The following is a 20,701-nucleotide window of genomic DNA, read 5'->3' on the forward strand; positions in this document are numbered from 1 at the left end:
ATTTGAACTTTATCACAGAAGGTAACAGATTAGCACTTAGAAATACAAGTACACAGAAGTAACAACACAGCTAATCTTAAGTACTCACTAAGAAAACTAAAATTTTAATCTTAAAAGAATTAACTTATTGCAGTATTCAAAATTAGCAACAACAATAAAACTATTAAAATCTTCAAGTCATCCCCTTAAAGCTTTACTGACTACGAGATAGGAAGTCAAGAAAAAATACCCACAACCCCTTTATTTATCCAAAAAAAGAGAAGACATAAAATGGAACTAAGAACTGACCTATCCAGAAGAAAGCTAGTATTCTTCATTAAAAACAGAACTTCTAACAAACATTTGAAAACTTGAGACAGTTTTTCTATGTTTGTATTCATTTATGTACATTTTTATAACTTGCTATAAAAGGTGATGACACCAAAAACATACTGTATATGTTTAAAATTATCCTGCAACTCAACTAGAAGTTGAACGTAGGCACACTTGCAGATTTGGCTGGAAATGCTGTTAATGTCTTTAGGAATCTTTGAAAAATTTAGTAAAACACACTATCTCTTACTTGAAATCAAGTAATTCTACAACATCAAATGCAGCAAAAACCCCTGACCTCTCCACCATTAGCCTGACTCTGTCAGGATAGTCTTACACAGAATTGCTTTTCTTAGAACAAAAGACAAAAAGAATAAAAAAACTCTTAATAGCCTGCTTCTGAAGGTAAAACTTTACCTTCAGCAGATGCACACACTAAAACAGTAAGGGTAATTTCAGCCGTAATAAACTAATGCTATTAGGATGGGAAAGGTAAGTCAGAACCGGTAGATGACTAAGCAGCTTAAAAATTAATTTATTTTAATTTCATTTACATTGCCTTGAAATTGAGAATGCCAGTTCCTACAGACATCACTAAGAAATAGTTTTGACATGAGAATTTATGACTGCATACTGTGTATACGTTATTTCTCCATGTCTTACACCCTGCCCATTAAAGGTTCTTGCCACTCTTCTCTCTCTCACTCCTCCTATAAGGGTAGGATAACTACCAGAAGAGGCGACTAAGAAAAGCAAGTCTAATGCCAGTGACTTATATTTCTGACACGGGTGTTAATGAGGACTTGAACTAGAAGAGCTATTTACTTTACTAAAAGCAGTGAAGAAAATGTGCACACTTGATTAGCTTTATTACAAAAATAAAAAGATATTGTACCTAGGTGCCAAGTTGTCATATGTATAAGCAACTGACATAAGTCGCTGAATCAAACTGGTTCCCTGGACAAGTACAAGAAACACCTTTAAAAATTGAAGTCAAAAGAAAAAAAAAAAAAACAAAAACAGTTAATATAACAACAAGCTTTTTGATCTGTTTTTAAATTATACACACTGTGTGAATCTAAAACAAACCCACCTGTGCAGAGGGAGCAAAAGACAAGTCATAGCAACTCCATAGTTAAAGCTTCCATTGCTTTTTTATTAAAGCAGATCTAAAATCCTGTGTTTCACTAAGTCTAGGTGCTAAAATTTCATTCTATTTCTCTAAGAAAGACAATTTAACTGGATAGAAAACTCAACAATTTAATCCATCCATTTAGTAAAAAAACAGTATTTTTTTTTAAAGCATAGACTATTCACTTCCTTTTAAAAATCACAGTCTTGAGGAGACAGGGTTGAGGATGAGACTGGATATGTAAAATTCACCTGTCTCTTGTGATCAACACATTTTATTGACTATATATTCACTTATTCATTTTTAGAGGACCTGACAGCTTATGCAAAATTTTTTAAATCAAAGTCTGAACAAAGTCCTTAAAAATACTTAAATAGCAAATCCTCTGCAATAAAAAATATTCATCAATTGACAATTAAAAATTTCAAACCAGTTATAGAAACTGGTAGCAGCATTTACACACAGCCACTTAAAAAAATTAATACATTTGATAATTTCTCTGTATCATTGTAGCTCTGGCAATTTAGGGATCTGTTTTGTCAAAAATACCTAATACTTATAGACTAGTTAAGGTCTTTCAATGTATAACAATGACAAATGAGAAGTCTGGCTCCAGCCCACAGCTCAGATCTACACTTTTCAGCAATCATAGCTGATCCTGTGCCCAAGAGCACACGATTTACCTGGAAACTTATCTCTTATGCCAAAATAATATTGATTAGATATCAAGCTTGGTATACATTAGGAAATTAGCATGCAGAAATTTCATAGGAAGGTTTACAGGCCTAGGTACATTTAGCATATACTCATTCAGATAGCCTTTCCTAATGGATGTCCATCCAATGGATGGACAGCTAGATATTCTATCCTAACCAAGTTATTTTAGTGTTTACTAAATAAATCTAAAATGGATTCAGTGAGGACAGGGAGAGCCTATGCAACAAGTTATTATAAAAAAAGCAGTAGAGGATTTCCTATTCACGTGCTCACCAATCACCTAAAAACTTTTGGTTCCAACTTTCAAAACTGTCAGCTTTAAAGCAACTGAAATACTTATAAAGAGGAGAGTAACATGTAAGATATACATTAATATGAGTAGCTTTTTCACTAATTATTTTATTACCAAAATAAAGGCTTCACACATCAAAGGAGTAATTTTTCCACAGTTCACAAAAGGGACACACTGTTTATATCTTACCTCTGTTAAACGAGGTATATGAAGGCCCTTGGCATGGTCACTTGCAGTCTTCCTTGATTTGCCTGGCCATGTTCTTTTTCTGTGGCTCTCTGCTACACCAGACCAGGCAAACACATCATGGTAAGCTAAATCCAAATCTGAAGGATCAACTGCAAACTGGCATATCAGCTTCAGCAAGCAAGCGAGACAGTCTAGCTGCCACTGTAAACAAGAGGAAAATGAAATCTTCCTTTTTCAGGGATTTTATTTTACTAAGAGTTCCATGCTTGTTATGGAATTGGAAATTCAAAGCTTAAGTAGAGTAAAAAGGATAAACAGCTAGAATTCTAACTGGCAAAACCTCAGAATATGCAATAAAGAGGAAGGTTACTTAAAAAAAAGTTACTACTTATAATAAGGACATTTGCATTATGTACTATTGAGTGCATGAAATGATACAGAGGAGTTAAGCTCTACAAGCAAGACCCTTTCCTGCATTACATTCAACTCTACCACAGGGTATGGTATGCAGAAGTGCTTTTGAGTTGAATATATTTAACCATGCAGAGACAATAGATACTACTTCAAAAATACCATTTCATATTGTAGCATCTCATGTTAGTTGAAAACCACTGACCCATTTAGTAACGCCCTGGGATCAAGATCTTCAGATCTTGGCTCTCAGCTGTGTGGCCAAACATAGTACCTGCTCAGCCCCACCAGCACAAGGCGCATTATGAGAATAAAATTAACCAAAAATAGAGCAGCATGTCCCAGCAATACATGAAGTAGGTCAGCTATCCAGTACCCATACGTGCAAGTGTACAAGATCCTGTATAAGTCAGGACTCTGCACTGGGGTACTTAGTTGCAAAACCTGTTACTATTTCTGCAGTGATATGCATGCTTTTCGGACAGACCAATAAAAGCTATCATACCAACTTCTGTTTATATATCAAAGAGAAACAATGAAAATTTGTTTCTAATATTGAAATTATTTTAGAACAAATACATCAAAATCAGTTAAAAATACCAAATTTCTAATAAAAAGTATATCTGTCTTCTTAACATTTCAGTTAGTGTCATCAGTTTTATACATACATGTGTACGATTGCTCATTTACTTCTGATGTACATATGACTCAGAGATATTTTAATTATTTTAATCAAATGCCATAGAATTCAAAATAAAAGAGAACAATTAACTCTAATTAAACAGGTTAACTCTGGTGGTTTCAATTATAGAATTCATTTTTTTTACTTACTACAGAGAAAGTAACTATAACAAAGGCTAAAAGTAATGGAGGTCTTTACAAATGAGACCTATGTCATTCTGGAGAAAAAGGGTGAATAAGCACCTACCACAGTCCATGATTCCTGTTCTTTTGGCTCTAAGATTCCAGAATTGAAAATTTCTAGTAACTGTTGGAGCCCTCCAGCAGCAACAAACTGTAAGTATATTATGGAATCGATGTGAGAAAAAGCAAATACAGACATATCACTAAGCTCAACAAGACACTAGTGTAAGTTTTAGAAATAATTTTTTTTAAAATCTGATAATCTATTCTGCTGAATATTTTACAAAAAACCAAAATAAATATTTGTACACAACTGGGAAAAAATTACAGGCCAAATAACACAGAAAAAAATTAAAATATTTCACCTAAATTTAGGATAAAAAACTCTAAGATAACTTTTTAATGGGTTTTAATTTTCTATGTTTTTTGAAAAATTCTATTAGGTATAGAATACTGCAGGAAAATCAAACCTTGCAGCTCCATGTGTTTTTACTATTTTCTATTTGATCTTCACTTGAATCATCAGAGTCTGGGTAAAGGTCACTATAACTTCCCTAAAAATAAAACAAGAACAATTCATTGTAAAAAGTTAAAGAATCCAAATACTACAAAATAATTCATCAATATATATTTTGGTTCAAAGAGAAAAAAGCGTTTTGTACAAGAAATTTTGTTACCGTAGATTCACGTCTTATTCTTCTGTTTGGCTTTCCTAAAGCTTCAATAATTTCTAGGGCATACAAAAGTTTATGGGCACTTTTTATTCGTAGAAGATCCTTCCAGCTAAAGCCATCATTGCCCTTAAAAAACAAAAAAAGACAAAAAAACAATTAACAGAATTATATGCAATGCTGATCTATCTAAATCAATGCAAGCAGAGGGATTTTTCAAGTGACATGAAGAAATTATTTGTTTTTTAATTTCATCTGTCATTTGAAATTAGACAATTTCAAGTAGATTTCTATATACAGTTAACAATTTGAATAATGTGAATTCAACAATGAAATTTGAGTAAATGTCTGACATTATTCAAGTACAGACATATTTCAAGAAGATGAAGCCAAATGTTATATTCTAAATGTTAACTTCTGGCAAAACTTCAATGCATGTGTCCATAAAGAACCATAATATCTGTTAATACGTAATTTCAACAACTTTAAAAGAGGCAAAATTTTCATCTACAGGGCAAGGAAAAAACTAAGTAAATACCTATGTTAAGGAATTATAGAAGAGTACAAAAGGAGTGCTATCACAACAGTCACAATGATAAAGCAAGGCTGCAGATGAACACACTGCTGTTTCAATTCAAACCACAGGACTGTGACAATTAGTATTGACTATTGTTTTCAATTATGAAATAATAATAAAAAAAAATCATAAAAGCAAACTTCAGGAACGGAACTGACATCTGTTCAGTTTAATTTCACAAGAATTATTAGGTTTGTTATGTTTACTCCTGGATTTGCATTCTTCACATACTATTCCACATTCCTATTTGGAGAAAATGCAACTAAAACATTGGGAAATTAAACATCCATGTCAGTAAAGATAAACATGTAAAACAAGCACTCTTTGTTTACCTGCTCATCTGAAATATTCTGGAATGCTTGCAACATATTAGGGCACGTTGGCAGAAGCATTAACAGTTCCCACACACGTCTGGATAAGTTTTCTGCATGCAGATGGAGTTCTTCACATCTTGCACTCTAACAAACCATATAACAATCATTCTTACTGTGAATTGTGAAAATAACCTTGCTAAGATTTAAAATAAAAAAATGTATTTATTCTTAATTGAGAAGCTATTTCCTATCTACTGTAAATTTATAAATAGAACATGATAGTTGAAGTCTCACTGATCCTGTGAAAAACTAAGTTCTAAATTCTGCTATACTTACAGATCATCATGTATTTTGAAATATTCAAGTGTAAATAAAATTTTAAAATAGACTACACATTTGACTATACTAGTGGTTATTTAATTTCCCACAAGCTAATGATGGCATATATGACAAAACTTGAGTTTTTGCAATAAAACCTTTAAAAACTTTTCTTCGAGCCAATTCACAATATTAATCACCGCACCTATTCAAATACCCAATATTCTCTTCTAAGAATTAGTTTTTCATAGCTTCTACTATATATAGAACATTAAAAATACATCAGAACAATGAAGTTAAGAAAATGGGAAAAATCATTATAATCACAGAATCACAGAATAGTCACGCTTGGAAAGGACCTCTGAGATCACCGAGTCCAACCATCATAAAACAAACATACAAATCAACAAACAAAACAAAACCCAACAAACATAAAAACACACACACCACACTACCAAAAAAAAAACAAAACAAAAAACCCACACAAACACCACACACACTCCACCAAATAATATCCACAAAACCTCCCCCCACAACCTCGGCCACTAAAGCACGTCCTGAAGTACCAAATCTACGTGTTCCTTGAATATCTCCAAGGATGGTGACTCAGCCACCTCCCTGGGCAGCCTGCTCCAATCTGAACCTTTCCTGCCACAACTTCAGGCCATTTCCTCTGGCCCTGTCACTACTCACTTGGGAGAAGAGGCCAACTCCCATCTCCCTGCAAGCTCCTTTCAGGTAGTTGTAGGGGCGATGAGGTCTCCCCTCAGCCTCCTCCAAACTAAACATCCCTAGTTCCCTCAGCTACTCCTCGTATGACTTATTCTCTACACCCTTCACCAGCTTGGTAGCTCTTCTCTGGACACACTCCAGCACATCAATGTCCTTCTTACAGTGAGAGGCCCAGAACTGGACACAGTACTCCAGGTGTGGCCTCACCAAGGATGAGGTACAGGGGCAGAATCACCTCCCTATTCCTGCTGGCCACACTATTCCTGATGAAGGCCAGGAGGCTACTGGCTTTCTTGGCCACCTGGGCACACTGCTTTTCTCATATTCATCTGGCTGTCAACCAGCACCTCCAGGTCCTTTTCCTCTGAGCAGCTTTCCAGCCACTCTTCCCCAAGCCTGTAGCGTTGCCTGGGGTTCTTGTGACCAAAACACAGGACCTGGCATTTGGCCTTATTAAACCTCATACAACTGGCTTTGGCACATCGATCCAGCCTGTCCAGGTTCCTCTGCAGAGCCTTCCAGATCAACTCCCTCATCCAGAGCATTTAAAAAGATATTGAGGAAGACTGGCGCCAAAACCGAGCCCTGAGGGGACATCACTAGTGACCTCATTTACCACAACTCTCTGGGCCCAGCCATACAGCCCAGTGAAGAGTACACTTGTCTATGCCACGATTCACCAGCTTCTCCAGGAGAATGCTGTGGGAGATGGTGTCAAAGGTCTTGCAAAAGTCCAGGCAGACAACATCCATAGCGCCCCCCCTCATCCAACAGGTGGGTCACATGATCATAGAAAGAGATGAGGTTGGTCAAGCAAGATCTTCCTTTCATAAACCCATGCTGGCTGGCCCTGATCTCCTGACTGCCCTGCACTTGCCGTGTGAATTCGCTCAAGATGAGCCTTTCCATTATCCTTCCTGGTACCGAGGTTAGGCTGATTATACCACATGTGAAATGTGAATATACAGACAATAAACGTATCTAGCAACTGCACAGAGTACAAAAGAAACAAGCTACATGGCAAAAATAGATCCAATTAAATAAGACTTAAATGTAATTATTCTAATAAAATTACTGTACCTCACTATCTTCCATAGCTACTTCTCCAGAAGGAGGCTTAAAAGAGGCAAGCATCTCTAACAAATCAAAAAGGGTAGTAAGATGAGGTTCTTGCAGGAGTAATAGCATTGGAATGTTGTCTTTCTGAGGAGGAGGTAGGCAGGATGCTGGAAGCTGAACACCTTCACCTTTACGTTCTCTCCTTGGTGCACCCAAGGATACAAACACCATCTAGAAACAAAGAAATGACAAGGAGGAGAGAGACAAGTTTAAAAATTCATATGCTAAAACCATGGAATGTTTTAAAACAGATCAGAATTAGGAGCTTAAAGATGGATCAATATCTTTGTTGTCAAGTCTTTATCGAGCAGCATTTCGAGCAACTGCATAATCAAAGCTTGGTTTTGCTTTCACTGAAGGCATTTACATTGCAGTTGCATACACAACTGGTTCCAAGGACCAGAAGAACGCTAGCGAGGGTGCAGCAAAACAAATAGCAGTGTGGCTGGCATAACCACGTTGTGGAAAGCCATTCTCAAGTGAACCTTTCCTGCTGACTAGTTATCACCTCCACATATTGATCAAACCCAGCCAATCAGACTGAATGCTACTGCTACTTCAAGTTCTGCAAACAAAAGGATTCATCTGATTGCACCACAGTTCAATTTTGTAAAATAATTTATTATAATAATAAATAAAAAAATATATTAAAACTGGTTATGCTTTTGAACTAACCCAATTCATTTAGCCAAAAAAACCTAACAAACAACCAAAGACAGAGTCCAACAGATCATCCTATTTGGAACTGCAAGAGTCAAGGTGGACTAACTGCTACAATTACTAACAGACAGCAACTGTGCATGCAAGCCTATCATCCAGAAATAATCTTTCTAAAAGGATACTATGAGATCCCAAAGGTGTACAGTGTGAGTTCAGTTTTCCTTTAGATAGAAAGGACATATGCAATGATCTGCTGGTAAGTCTTGCTATAATCCCACCTTCCTAAAACAGTCCTGATGATATTCACACTTACACAAATCAAGTCAGGCTATTCCATTCTGTTGACTTCAGCAAACTTATGAGTAGACCACTCTAACAAGAACTCCAAATTGAAAAAAAAAATTACAGGTGAGCATTAAAAAATGGTTTAACCTGTAAATGGAGAGTCACCACTACTATGGAATCAGTGTGTGTTCAACAATTCACACAAAATGGGGACATTTGATTCTTTTTTCACTGGTCTTGTTTTCCTTGATGAATGAAAAAACCTGATTTAAAAAATTTTATTCCTTGATTTTCACATCTGCTAACATAACTAGAATTAGGCTTTTAAAATATTAATTAAAGACTGACAGCAGCAAGGACCAAAAGCATTAGTTTGAGCTTACAAGAGGCACATACTGGACAGCATGAAAGAAGTAGTTTCAGAAAACTATAGGATACTCCCAAATAAAAGTGCATCTTCCACTACCACCACTACATATATCAGCTGCACAAGACAAAAGCAATATACCAATCTTTTCCAGTGACTGCTATCTATATGTTGGTAGTACCTGCATATCCTTAAAACCTAATTCATGAAGTGTTTTTTCATCGTAATCGGTTGTCAGTTCATGCCCAGATGAAATCATTCTCACAGGTCCCATGAGACCACCTAGGATAAAAACATGTTTCAGTAAATTTCTGGAATCATAGTTTCATTTTCTAATGAAAGTGATATGACTTATTTTCAATAGTACACCCTTCAGTAGAAATTACAATGAGACAAAACATTAAAGCAATTTCCTTATGAAAACTGGTTATTACATTAACTTAAATTTACTTGCATGTATTCAGAAATAACCTCTTCAGTAACAGTTCACCCAGTCCTGTAATGAAAAGTGTTCACAATACAGATTAAAACACGCCTTCCTTATTTTGTAGTAAATTACGCTATGCCAGAGAAGGATAATGGAAAACTATTGTGATCATCAGCAAAACCCCTTTGTATCACACACCTGTGATAAAGTCAGCAAAGAAGCAATGATTAATCTTAAAATACAAGTTGGAACTGAAGATGTCACATGCTTGAGGAAGGAAAAACTGAGAACAGCCTTCAAAGAATTCTCAACATTGAACAAGAAATCTAAACAACTCAAAGACTAAGAATTTAATTTCATTTGGCACAGAAAATCAAGCAGTAATCAAGAATCACAATGCACAATGACTTTATAGCTCAGAGCACTCAAACAGTTCTAACCAACCATTCCAATGCACAAAGATAAGTTGTCATGGATTAAAATTCACAAATACCAGCCAACACAGATAACAATTACAAGACAAATCACTTGGAGGCATTAATACAGGTTTTAAACCTAGCAAAGGACACTGGGTTTATGAACTGACAGATACAGTTGTTATAGTTCTCCAGTTTCTCACAGTTAGGGTATGCTATGAATTAGTGTAATAAACAGAGAAAAAATAAAATCCACAAAAAATGTACAAAATTATGGATATCAGCACAGGCATTCTACAAAACAAAAGACATTGTGCATATGTAACATGACTGAGCTGCAGCTGCTGTGGAACTCCAATTCTGAATTTTCTGAATCATGTTTCTAAAACCCCATCTAAAACAAACAAATTTTTTTGTGTGACTCTACTTGGTGGGAAACAAGATAGCTTCTTCATTAAAACAGCTTCTGATGAGTGGCTGGAAAAGGATTTCAAAAAGAAGGTAATATAAAGACTCTGGTTTACTGACAGCATGTCTCATTAAAACAGTTTTTCAAAAGTTGTTAAATTAGGACATGAAAACTAAGTCAGGTTCATGTAACATATATAGTAATGGTCAGTGGTGTTGGAATTTTTTCAGATAATATGCATTACATGCTAACTCCTGGCTCATATTGAGAAATAAAGAGAACATTGAGAGATAATTCAGAAAACAGTAACATTCTATACAGCATTAACTAACAAGAATGCTATAATAGTAGGCATAAGTAGGATTTAGAAACATTAGCTCAAAAACACATCAGTAAAGAGAACAGGATGCACATTCATCACTCTGTAAGCAAGCAATGATCACCTCAAGAGCAAGGTGATACTTGAAATTAAGAGTAACAAAAGAAGAAGAATAATCATTTTTGCTACAGGATGATCATAAATTATAAAGCCGTGGCAGGAGTAATGAAAATCTTACACTTGACTGGAATACATATATGTAGGATATAAATTATGATTTATGATTTCAAATCCTGAATGAAGGGTAGAGCCAGAAATGTATGCATTTCTCAAAACACTGAGGAAGGCTCTATGTAACAGAATTTTCAGATTACAGAAAACAACATAATTAAAACAACGAGAAGAAAAATAATGTAGGGGAAGCCTTGGAGCTTGGCTAGAGCTAAGGACCCTTCTACATTGTCTTTGCTATTTTGAATAAATGGTAGCACTTAAGAAACCATGCCATTAATTCAAGTTAAGGTGGTGGTGCCTAGAATTACAGGTAGAAGAAAATAAATCATAGTGCTTGCTTATTTAGGATATCTGGGGAAGGAAAAAAAAAGCAATTTTGTAAGCTCTAAACAGATGAAAAGTTTGTAAGGGAAAAAAATACAGGTATGAGCACTACAGCTTACCAGGGAAATCTCCTTTGCGGCTGCTTTGACCAAACTCCTGCAGCTGTGCTTGTTGATTTATCTGCTCCTTCTGCAAATTTTCATACCAGTGGGTGACTTCTGCCCGTAGATCAGCCACCTGATCACTTGGATACATTTCTATAGTCATCTGAAAGATGACACACGTTTTATTTTTCAAAGGACACAACAAACTTACCGAAATTTAACAGCGTTGGATGTACTTATTTGGAAAAGGGCTTTTAACTTACCTTGTCAGGAAGTCCAGCTGGCTGACATACAATTCTTAATGGCAAGGACTGTTTGTCACTCAGGGCTTTCAAGTGACTGCTTATACCAGTGCCTTCAATCTGCCACTGTCTCAGATGATACGCAAACCTTAAGAAGCAGGTAAAAACATTGAAGAAGTATTTCTGTCAAAACCTATTTAACACGAATGTTTAATAAACTATGAAAAACAAAACTTGGATCTTCGTTTACTGTTTTTTAAAAAGAGGAGGTTATGGATATTGATATATTGTTTTTGAAACAAAACTAAAATAACTTTGAAAAAGTTTCTTTGATGAAGGATGGGGGAACATGAACCACGTCCGTACATCTTTAATACAAGGAGAAGAGAGAACTCTCATAACTGCTTAAATCTTACATATTATCTTTCGAATTTATCCACAACTGTCCTTACTTTACACAAAGAAAACCAAAAAAACTATTACTTTAAAATAACTCGTAACTCATTCATCATTACAACTGTAGTAATATAAGCAAATTCAGCATCCAAATATATCAGTGGAGCTACTTACCTTCTCCTGAAAGCTTCAAGGTGTGTCTTCAGCATTAAGAGTCCTCTTTCAATAATGGTCAGACTTGAATGAGAATCTTGCTCAAGGTTACTAGAAGCTATCATCAGACTCTCCATACACTTGCTAATAAATTCCTGTTCTTTTTCAAGACCGGTTTTACCTGTAACATCAGTTGATGTAAACCACATAAGCACAACTTTGACACCATGCATTTTAATACTAAGAATAAAAAAGAGGCTAACACTAGACATTCTTTACAACATTTTAAATGCAAAACAAAAATAAAAAGGAAAATTCATACCATTGATATAGTAAGAGTTGATATACTGGATAGCTGCTCGACTGACATCACCAGACTGTGCTCTTAAAGCAATACCCCAGAATTGGTCCATGCCACACAACTGTTTTGACGAAAGGAAAAGAAACACACAAACAGAATATTGTCTCATGATTTTACTGGGAGCAATGCTTTTCTGGCTTGAGACATAAAAATACCTCTGCTGGTCCTCTGCTCGGGCCCTCATCACTGCTCACATTAATTACTATAAAATCCTAACTTTCATATCAATATTTTCATATTTTGAAGCATAAGAAAAACTGGTTAAAATTCAAAAGAGTGACATTTCATTTTTTTACAATAAGGAATACTTTTAAATGAAGCCTTAAACACACACCTATTACTGATATTCATTGCAAGAACAGGAATTTTAATAAAACATTGCCTCAAATAAACTCACAGAAAAATATCCTATATGTAAGTTTTATTTCTAAGATAGTTTCTGTGTATAAAAACCACAGAAGAAAAACTTCTAAAGCACATCATACGTAACTGAGACATATTTTACTACAGATTTCTACTCAAAATTAAAGATGCCTAATAGAATGTCATCTGAATCTTCTTATTTATAAATGTTACAAACACAAGAGTGAATACAGTTCAGTTATGCTATTACAAACTGCAAAAGGATATGCAGGCAAGAGGCATCACCTTCTTTGTGATTTTTCTACCTCTAGAGACCAAAGTCACACATGCTCAAAGTCACAAGGGAATCTTGGAGTCTTTTACTTCCATTTCACTGTCCCATATTTGGAACTTTTGAGTCTTGAGCTTCCAGGGCTCTCCTCAAGGCAGTAATCTGTACAGACCTCACCACTATGGGCTGTGGCATTATTATCTCAAACCAGTAAAGAATATTCAAGCCAGTAAGCTCTCGAGGAATATGCCACTGCAGATAGGTAATTTAACTTTCCCCTTCCCTCAGAAAGAAGAAAAACATGAGCACAGAATCCAGGCTTACCTCTGAGTTTGAGCCACCATCATATGCACTGGTAGCCAACCGAGCCAAATTGCACAAATGCTGAAAGAGGTTTAGGCCAGTCATACTAATAGTTTCAGGTTTCAGTTGTGGCATCTGAATAAAATGAAAGCATTTTAGTATGGAAAAAAATAAATCAGTGAAAGAACAATGAGCAATTACAGGGTATTTATTTTACTATCACAGAAAACTGTCATTATCAATAGCAATCATATTCAAATATATTAGATCAATTGAAATTTATTCTTGCAAAAGACCATACATTCTGAATTTTATACACAATACAAATAATCACCTATAATTGGCTTACACAAACCTCTTCTACCACTGATTTGGAATGTAACATTGCAGAAGGAACATATTATTTTAACATTAGCTGCTTAACTTCTCAAAAGTAGGACAACTTGTTAGGCTACATGACATATCTGTTCAAAAACTCATGTGCAACCTTGAAAAAGAACTAGACTGCATGAATTTTTGCACAACCAATCAATTTTGAAAAGGATGGGACCTCTTGCAAAAAACTACTGCTTTATGTTCATATTTTCAGTGGATGTATTGAGATTTATACACCCTCCCGAAAAGAGGAAAACTGATTTTTTTAGTCAGGTAAGCTATGTACCATAAAGGATAGTTTCAGGTGGCTTTTTTTTCAAATTCAAGCGCTGCACAGTTTCAGATAAAACACAAAGGCTATTTGCAAAGATACCGGTGTAGCAAGAATTAATGCCAATCCATTTCCCTCTTCCCTCCAAGCAGAGAAAAATCATTGCATGACAACTGGGGCCCTCCCAGACTACTGAAGATGTATTTTTCATAGAAACAACTTTAAATATGTTAAATAGTGCTGATAAGGAGATAAATATTTTTACCAGAATTGTAATGTTGCAATTGAGTTTCTACATACCTTTTCCAAAAAAAGGTGCTTGTAAGTCTCCATACCCATAGCATGCTGATCTTTACTTCGTACTTGATTTAAGAACCAATGTAGTGCATCATCGTAACATTCAGAATCTTCTACTAAGCAGTGCCACAGGATGTCCACTTGTTCTAAACTCAGCCCTAAAATTAAGGAAGTATTTTTAACTACTCTTTTATATATTTAGTGATAGCCTACAAAACCCAAAGCCTAGCAAAACCCAAGAAATACCAGAATAGTTTTTGTCGGGACAAGAAGTTTGCAGAAACAACAGAAAAATGCACTACCTACCTATTAGGAATTATACACTTTCCCCTTTTGGGGCTGGCAATCACCTATAGATTTTGGTCATTAGTGCTGTCACTTGTTACTACATCATGGGCTGACCTGGGATTTCACACCAAACATCAGCTTGTTTCTCAGTTCATAAGTAATTACTAAGCACAACCTGGAGTCCAGATTTGAGCTGGATATTGAGACTGTGGCTGAAAACAGTGATCTGAAAAAACTTGTGAACTCAAAAAGTTTCTTCAAAAAGAATTGTGGCTATCCTATCAAGAATTGTAAATATGTCATTAGAATTTTTTTTTTTTTAATTGGCTACAGGTATTCTCATTCCTTCCTGTACTCTGCTGTAATGACAAGAAGGACCAGCCACGCATTGTATGCCAATTTTGACTACCTACAATGAGGCTACCCAAATGCCTCTTCTCCTCAGTCATTTTAATAAATAACCTCAATATACAATCAACCAAAATCCTGTGCAGAGCTGGTTATAAGACAACACTGAAAAGCTATTAGCTTACAAGGGCTTAAGAAGAGCAGTCAAAAGAATTTATGGAAGAGAAAGCCACCAAGGATTGCTAAAAACACAGAAAATTATGTTCAACTTTGAATTTCATCAGCCACATCAACAGATTTCTATTTTCAACCTTTTAGAGGGAAAAGGTTTTTGCATATGCACAGTTTCTCAAAAATATAAACCAATTTATGACAGTATTAAAATGTAAATAATTATTCCTTTTTGGTAACACAACATACCTACAGTTCACTCCCGTAAAGACCTCTGGGAACATTATGGACATGAACAAAAAGCCACAAATACATAATAAATTACCTTAATTTCTGTAATTTCTACAAATACTATATTTAGAAAAACGGAAGCACAGAGAACACAAATTTGTTCTCACAGAACTTCAACAGAAAATAAACTCCAAAATTAGTTCTGTGCTTTCATCAATAAAATCTTTAAACATTATCAGAGATTATTTACAATCGAATGTTTAAAATATTACATTTAAGCTAACATTAATTCTTCAGAACTATATGAGCCTTACTATGAGGTGCTTCTCTGAAAGGTAACCTCAAATACTTACTGAAATGATCTGGTGATCCTAGAGTTGAAAACACACATGTCAGGAATTGAAGACGAACCTGAACTTCTGCACTGTGGCTGTATCTAAAATGTAAATTTGTACAGAAGCCCAAGTTTATTTCATTGTTCACTGTCACAGCTTTTTTCCCCACTCATACATGCCTCAAAAGCATGAACACTTCTTTATTCTACGTTTTTTTCTGAACTTCTAGTTCAATATACAGTCTAGACACCAGCTGTACACGTTACAGAACAAAACCAAACAAGTGGAAGGACACACTAGACATTAAGTAAGATAATTTTTTGTTGGTTTTTGAGGAGGTGCACATAGGGTCTTGTGGCAGATAGTCCAATTCAAGTGCATAATTTTGTCATTAGCACCTTGCAGGATCTGACCTTAATTTTTTCCCTAACTTGAAAACACTGATATTTCTACTCTGAATTTCCAATCCAGTTGATACATACTCTTTATAAAAATATATTCATAACTTATATAAAAATAGTAACTATTTCTGCTTATAAGGTACAAGCTTAATGGTCAAAGGAGCAGAACAACGTATTACTTTGTCTAAATTTAAAGCAATTTATCCCACTTTAAACCAGCTTTTGAAGTGATTTTTCACTAGAGTAATGTTCGTATCAAGGTGCATGATGAAGTAAAAATTTGACCTATAAACAGCAAGACATTTAAAGTGTGGATGTCCCTATTTACACATTGACCTTGACATCTGTCAAAACAGGAATAGTCTATTATTCCAGGACTGGGAAGCTGAAAATGGTATTACTTGTGTATATACACCTAATTTTAATCATACAGATGGGAAAGTGCAGAATAATGTTAAATAGAAAAAGAGCTACTACAAAGATTAATGACAACTGTTTTTAAAACTAAAACATTTGAATAGTTTTATATGAAACACTTCAAATTTATTTGAATGTAGAAAATTTGTCTTTTATTTGTACACAAATACCCAACATGTCTAACAAAAATGGCTTGAGAGTTGTTGCCTGTTTTTTTTAAGAAAAAGGAAGATATTTACAATGTTACTGTTTTTACAGACCTTTGCCTCCCTAAGCATGTAATGTCCCTATAGAAAGTATCTACTTAGAAGAATACATCTGAAAAAAGCAGAAAAGAAACATATAAAAGCATAAAAGATCAAACACTCAAAGTCAGTTTTGTACTTACAATGCATGCTTATGTCGTCCTTCCCTGACTGCCTGAATGTAGTGTACCAAATTATCGAAGAAAAGTTTCATCATATTAAGTTCCTTTTCTGCCCACCTGTGTCAATTTAAAGGGCAGAAGGTATTACAGTTTGTTTAAAAATATCAGAAAAGCTACAGAAATTAGACAGCTATTAAAGGAAAATTGCACACACATAAAACAAAAGTAAACATTTGGTTTTCCATCTACCATGAATCCAGGAGCATTTTCCAGTACAGTACTCTCTTCTTGTTGTCTGAAAGGCTCCACAATGTCCCTATTTTCAGGCATAGGACTGAAAGAATACTCCCTTTTGAGACCATGAAAACTGTTCCTAAAGCCCTAATTCAAAAAAGACTAAGCCAAAACTCAGAACTGGGCACGTATTTAAATGCCACATCAAAAAGCTAAGAAAAAATACTCATCATCACTGCAATCTTCCCCAAGTACCACTGGTCCATTTTCTGTAGTGAGGCCAGCTAATTATATAGTTTGTTATAGCAAGAAACACTACACTATATATCTTCGCTTTTCAAAGGTTTCCTTATAAACCTAATTTTTATTTGTGAGAAGCATTTGATACACAATCAGAACATAATGACATAATATTAAGTTAATACAACCTTTTACAATATACTATTAGTGGATGTCTGGTACTGTCTGCAAGTCCTTTGGGATTTAAAAGGGGGGAGAGTTATAATAGTTGGGTATATCATGAAGAAATCTAGGCCTGAGTGATAAGACAAGCTCATACATCTAGGCCAGAAGACAGACTATACCTGTAGGTCATTAGTAACTTGGACCATGCTAAAGGAGCAAGCAGTCCCCTAAAAGTCATGACTTCTGTTGGTTTAGTCTGTTGGGGACAGGGAACTACTTACATTGTTATCCAGTGTGTATCATAACTGCTCCCAAATTGTTGAAATGTACCAAACAGCTTTGGAAGGAGACGAAGGGAAACTACTACTGATCTAAAGGAGAGAGAGAAATTATTACAATCTATGTCTGTTAGAGAATTAAAATAGTCAATTTTAAATTTACTTTGAGAAGCTCAGGGTCAGTGAAACAGGCTAACAGAAAGCACTGGAAATATGTCTATGAAGTTTACCACTATGTCAGCCAATTAGTTTTCTGAATCTGAACTACACATACTCCAAATTCTCTACATGTACTAGCTTGGACACACAGCTATCGGAAAAAGTACAAAAATGTATACATTTTCTTATTAAAAATTATGACCATTTCAAAAATAAAATTCTTATTTTTGAGTTTTGTAATACTTTTATTTTGAAATTTCAGAAAAAAGGAGTGTAGTTTTTCTACAAACAGATGACACAGAAATAAATCTGCCTCAAACTTGTTACAGACACAGAGTTGTGTATCATAAGACAACAATCTAGGAAAATTCACGAAGTTCATAAACTGTGTGTAACCAGACTTTAGTATCAGTGATAAGTATCATCATTTTTATTTTATTAATTAATATCTGAATATGTTTATAACTAATCTCACAAAAAGCTTTTGGCAAAAAAGTAACAACATAACCCTGCAGGTGACATCCAGAAGTTGATTGGTTGTATCAATAAAATTTATTTCTCTTTTCCCAGTCTTTAAGCTGCACAGCCTGGTAGCAAAACAAGTTATCCGAGGTCAAGGTTTTACTTGAATTTCCATCTGCTTCTTCACAGAAACTATAGTCCACAACAGACTTTTTCTTTGGTGGACAAGAATGTGTCTGTTCCTCAGCCGCTTTCACATGAAATCTAAATATTCTGTTCAAAACGTTTGAGCTAAGGCACCCGACCTTGCACTCAACTGGCTAAGATGTGGATTTAATTTTACCAACTGGTAGGAAGACAGTAACCTCTGGCAGAAGGGACAGCAGAAAAACGCAACAAGATGAGAAATTCTGGATGCTGACAGAATAGAAAAGGGGACATCAGATACATCCATAACACCTTGACAATTGTTTTTATACTTTTGCTTTTGTCTTCCTGTGAAGTTAAATAACTGTCATGGTCAACTTGGATTTCCTGTATGTTGCAAAAATAGATATATAAAAACAGATAATTTAAGTTACCTGTTGTTTGCTAAATTTTCTAAGCAGCCTTCAATAAATCTCATTCGAATCTGTCGGTCAGTGAACCAGCATACTAAAGAACAGAGTAGCTTCTCTGCTTCATTTATTAACCCTTCAGAGAGATGAATCTACAGCAAGTAGAAAGAAGGATCATTAAATAGTATGTATTTATTTTCTTTTTAAAAAATATTGTTTTCTGGAATTCAACTTACTGCATCTTCATCCTGGACCAGATCCCACAAAAGGGTATTTCCTTTCTTACAGACATTATCCAAGTTAATGTCTGTCACCGCATTGCTATTATATTGATGTTTATGAACTGCTGGTCCTGAACAAAATATAAAGACCGTTATTGAATAAATAGAAGGAACTATCTAATCTGAACATTATTCCCCAAATGCATGAATATCAACATGCTTTATTTGTAAACTTGGTTATTTTGAAGCGCATACAACAACATTGCAATTGCAGCCTTTTCTACACAGTGGTTCTTAAAAGGCAACAAAACATTATGACCATACAAGAAGTTAACAGGACAGTTACACCAATATTTGCACTGGTTTTGGCTCATGGCAAGATGCAATAAAAACAGTACTTAGGAAATGGAGATGCAGGTGCAATTGCTTTTTAATTTAATTAGCTCTAATTCATAGTGCAATTAAAATATTTTTTAAGTCTCTCAGTGGTGCTGTGATGCGAACAGAGGCAACTTTACAACTACCTTGGTTGGAAAGCAAGAAGGAAGCACATTTCAATAAATTCCCCTTATATGGCATATCGAACTAAAACCAGGTTAAACAATCACAATTTTCTCTATACAACTGAGTATCAAAATGCACGATTTTAGAAACTCATTATGTTTTCATAAACACTGATAGACATTTTCCTCCCATGTGGCCACAGCTGGCACTATTCATTTATCTACTATTTGATACTATTTTCATGTAACAGCAAAGTCAAGTAGAAAATTTAGATTGCATGCAGAACACTGTAATTATTTGCACGTGCAAGACTAGAGGTGTCAAAAATAATCTGATCTGAAGGCCTCAAGTTTAAACAATAATTTCAATCTTCAGTAGGATGTTTAGTATCTGCTGAAAATATTGAAAAAAATATGCTGATTTACAGCATGTTTTAACTACAAAGTTTTAGTAGTTTATTCAACTCTTTACTGCAGAAAAAAACCCAAATCCTTCCAAATTTTTAATGTCAGTCTGAAATTATAATTCAGTTCCACATAACAAGAAACGTTAAGGCGAAATCAAAAATGAGATTTCTTATCCAAATGTGTTTCAGAAAAAGATATAAATAATACTAGGTTTACTGTCTGCTGGAAGATACCAAACTTGATTGTGCCAGACCAATAAAGAAAAATGTCAAATCTTCGCTAACTATACCTTCCATTCTATTTAAAATGAGGATTAAACAGAAAATAGAGCCACCATAATAGCATATGGAAAGATGATATAATTCCTGATAAGTGCTTTAGTAGCATCTCAAATTGCACCCTGAAGTAAACTAGAAGATTTGGCACTGTAAGATGAAATAGCATAAAATGTGCTTTAAGGCAAGACTCCCTTTCAAGTTAAATTTTAACTCATTTTTCCAAATTTATTCTCTGTACTTCCCATTATGGTTAATTCATTTAAGATGACAAATTTAGAGAATCACAATAAGACCCACACACCATAAGAAAAATCATGTAAGGCTTCAGAGAGAAAAAATCTCACATTTCAGTATCACCTTTATTTTTATTTTAACAAAAAAAAAACCCACATTTGCTAGGCTCTTTAGTGTCT

At 34.8% G+C, this 20,701-nt stretch overlaps 1 protein-coding gene across 7 annotated transcripts in view; it reads right to left on the reverse strand.

The window, feature by feature from the left end:
• USP34 (ubiquitin specific peptidase 34) overlaps window positions 1-20,701 on the reverse strand; it is a 135,401-nt gene that overhangs the window by 50,230 nt on the left and 64,470 nt on the right. For 6 of the 7 annotated variants that reach the window (XM_051614582.1, XM_051614581.1, XM_051614585.1 and 3 more), the window contains 19 exons: window positions 19,115-19,230; window positions 18,903-19,030; window positions 17,704-17,793; window positions 16,805-16,900; window positions 15,617-15,699; window positions 14,229-14,383; window positions 13,304-13,417; window positions 12,307-12,406; window positions 12,006-12,165; window positions 11,457-11,583; window positions 11,209-11,356; window positions 9,142-9,242; window positions 7,610-7,819; window positions 5,498-5,623; window positions 4,595-4,717; window positions 4,388-4,471; window positions 3,982-4,068; window positions 2,643-2,843; window positions 1,208-1,290 (listed from right to left, as the gene is read on the reverse strand). In XM_051614582.1, the coding sequence (XP_051470542.1) occupies window positions 1,208-1,290; window positions 2,643-2,843; window positions 3,982-4,068; window positions 4,388-4,471; window positions 4,595-4,717; window positions 5,498-5,623; window positions 7,610-7,819; window positions 9,142-9,242; window positions 11,209-11,356; window positions 11,457-11,583; window positions 12,006-12,165; window positions 12,307-12,406; window positions 13,304-13,417; window positions 14,229-14,383; window positions 15,617-15,699; window positions 16,805-16,900; window positions 17,704-17,793; window positions 18,903-19,030; window positions 19,115-19,230 (2,332 nt within the window). The remainder of the gene's footprint in view (window positions 1-1,207; window positions 1,291-2,642; window positions 2,844-3,981; window positions 4,069-4,387; window positions 4,472-4,594; window positions 4,718-5,497; window positions 5,624-7,609; window positions 7,820-9,141; window positions 9,243-11,208; window positions 11,357-11,456; window positions 11,584-12,005; window positions 12,166-12,306; window positions 12,407-13,303; window positions 13,418-14,228; window positions 14,384-15,616; window positions 15,700-16,804; window positions 16,901-17,703; window positions 17,794-18,902; window positions 19,031-19,114; window positions 19,231-20,701) is intronic. The other variant, XM_051614583.1, reaches the window with a different exon arrangement.

This window comes from Apus apus, chromosome 3 (genome assembly GCF_020740795.1).
Source record: "Apus apus isolate bApuApu2 chromosome 3, bApuApu2.pri.cur, whole genome shotgun sequence".
Lineage (NCBI taxonomy): Eukaryota > Metazoa > Chordata > Aves > Apodiformes > Apodidae > Apus > Apus apus.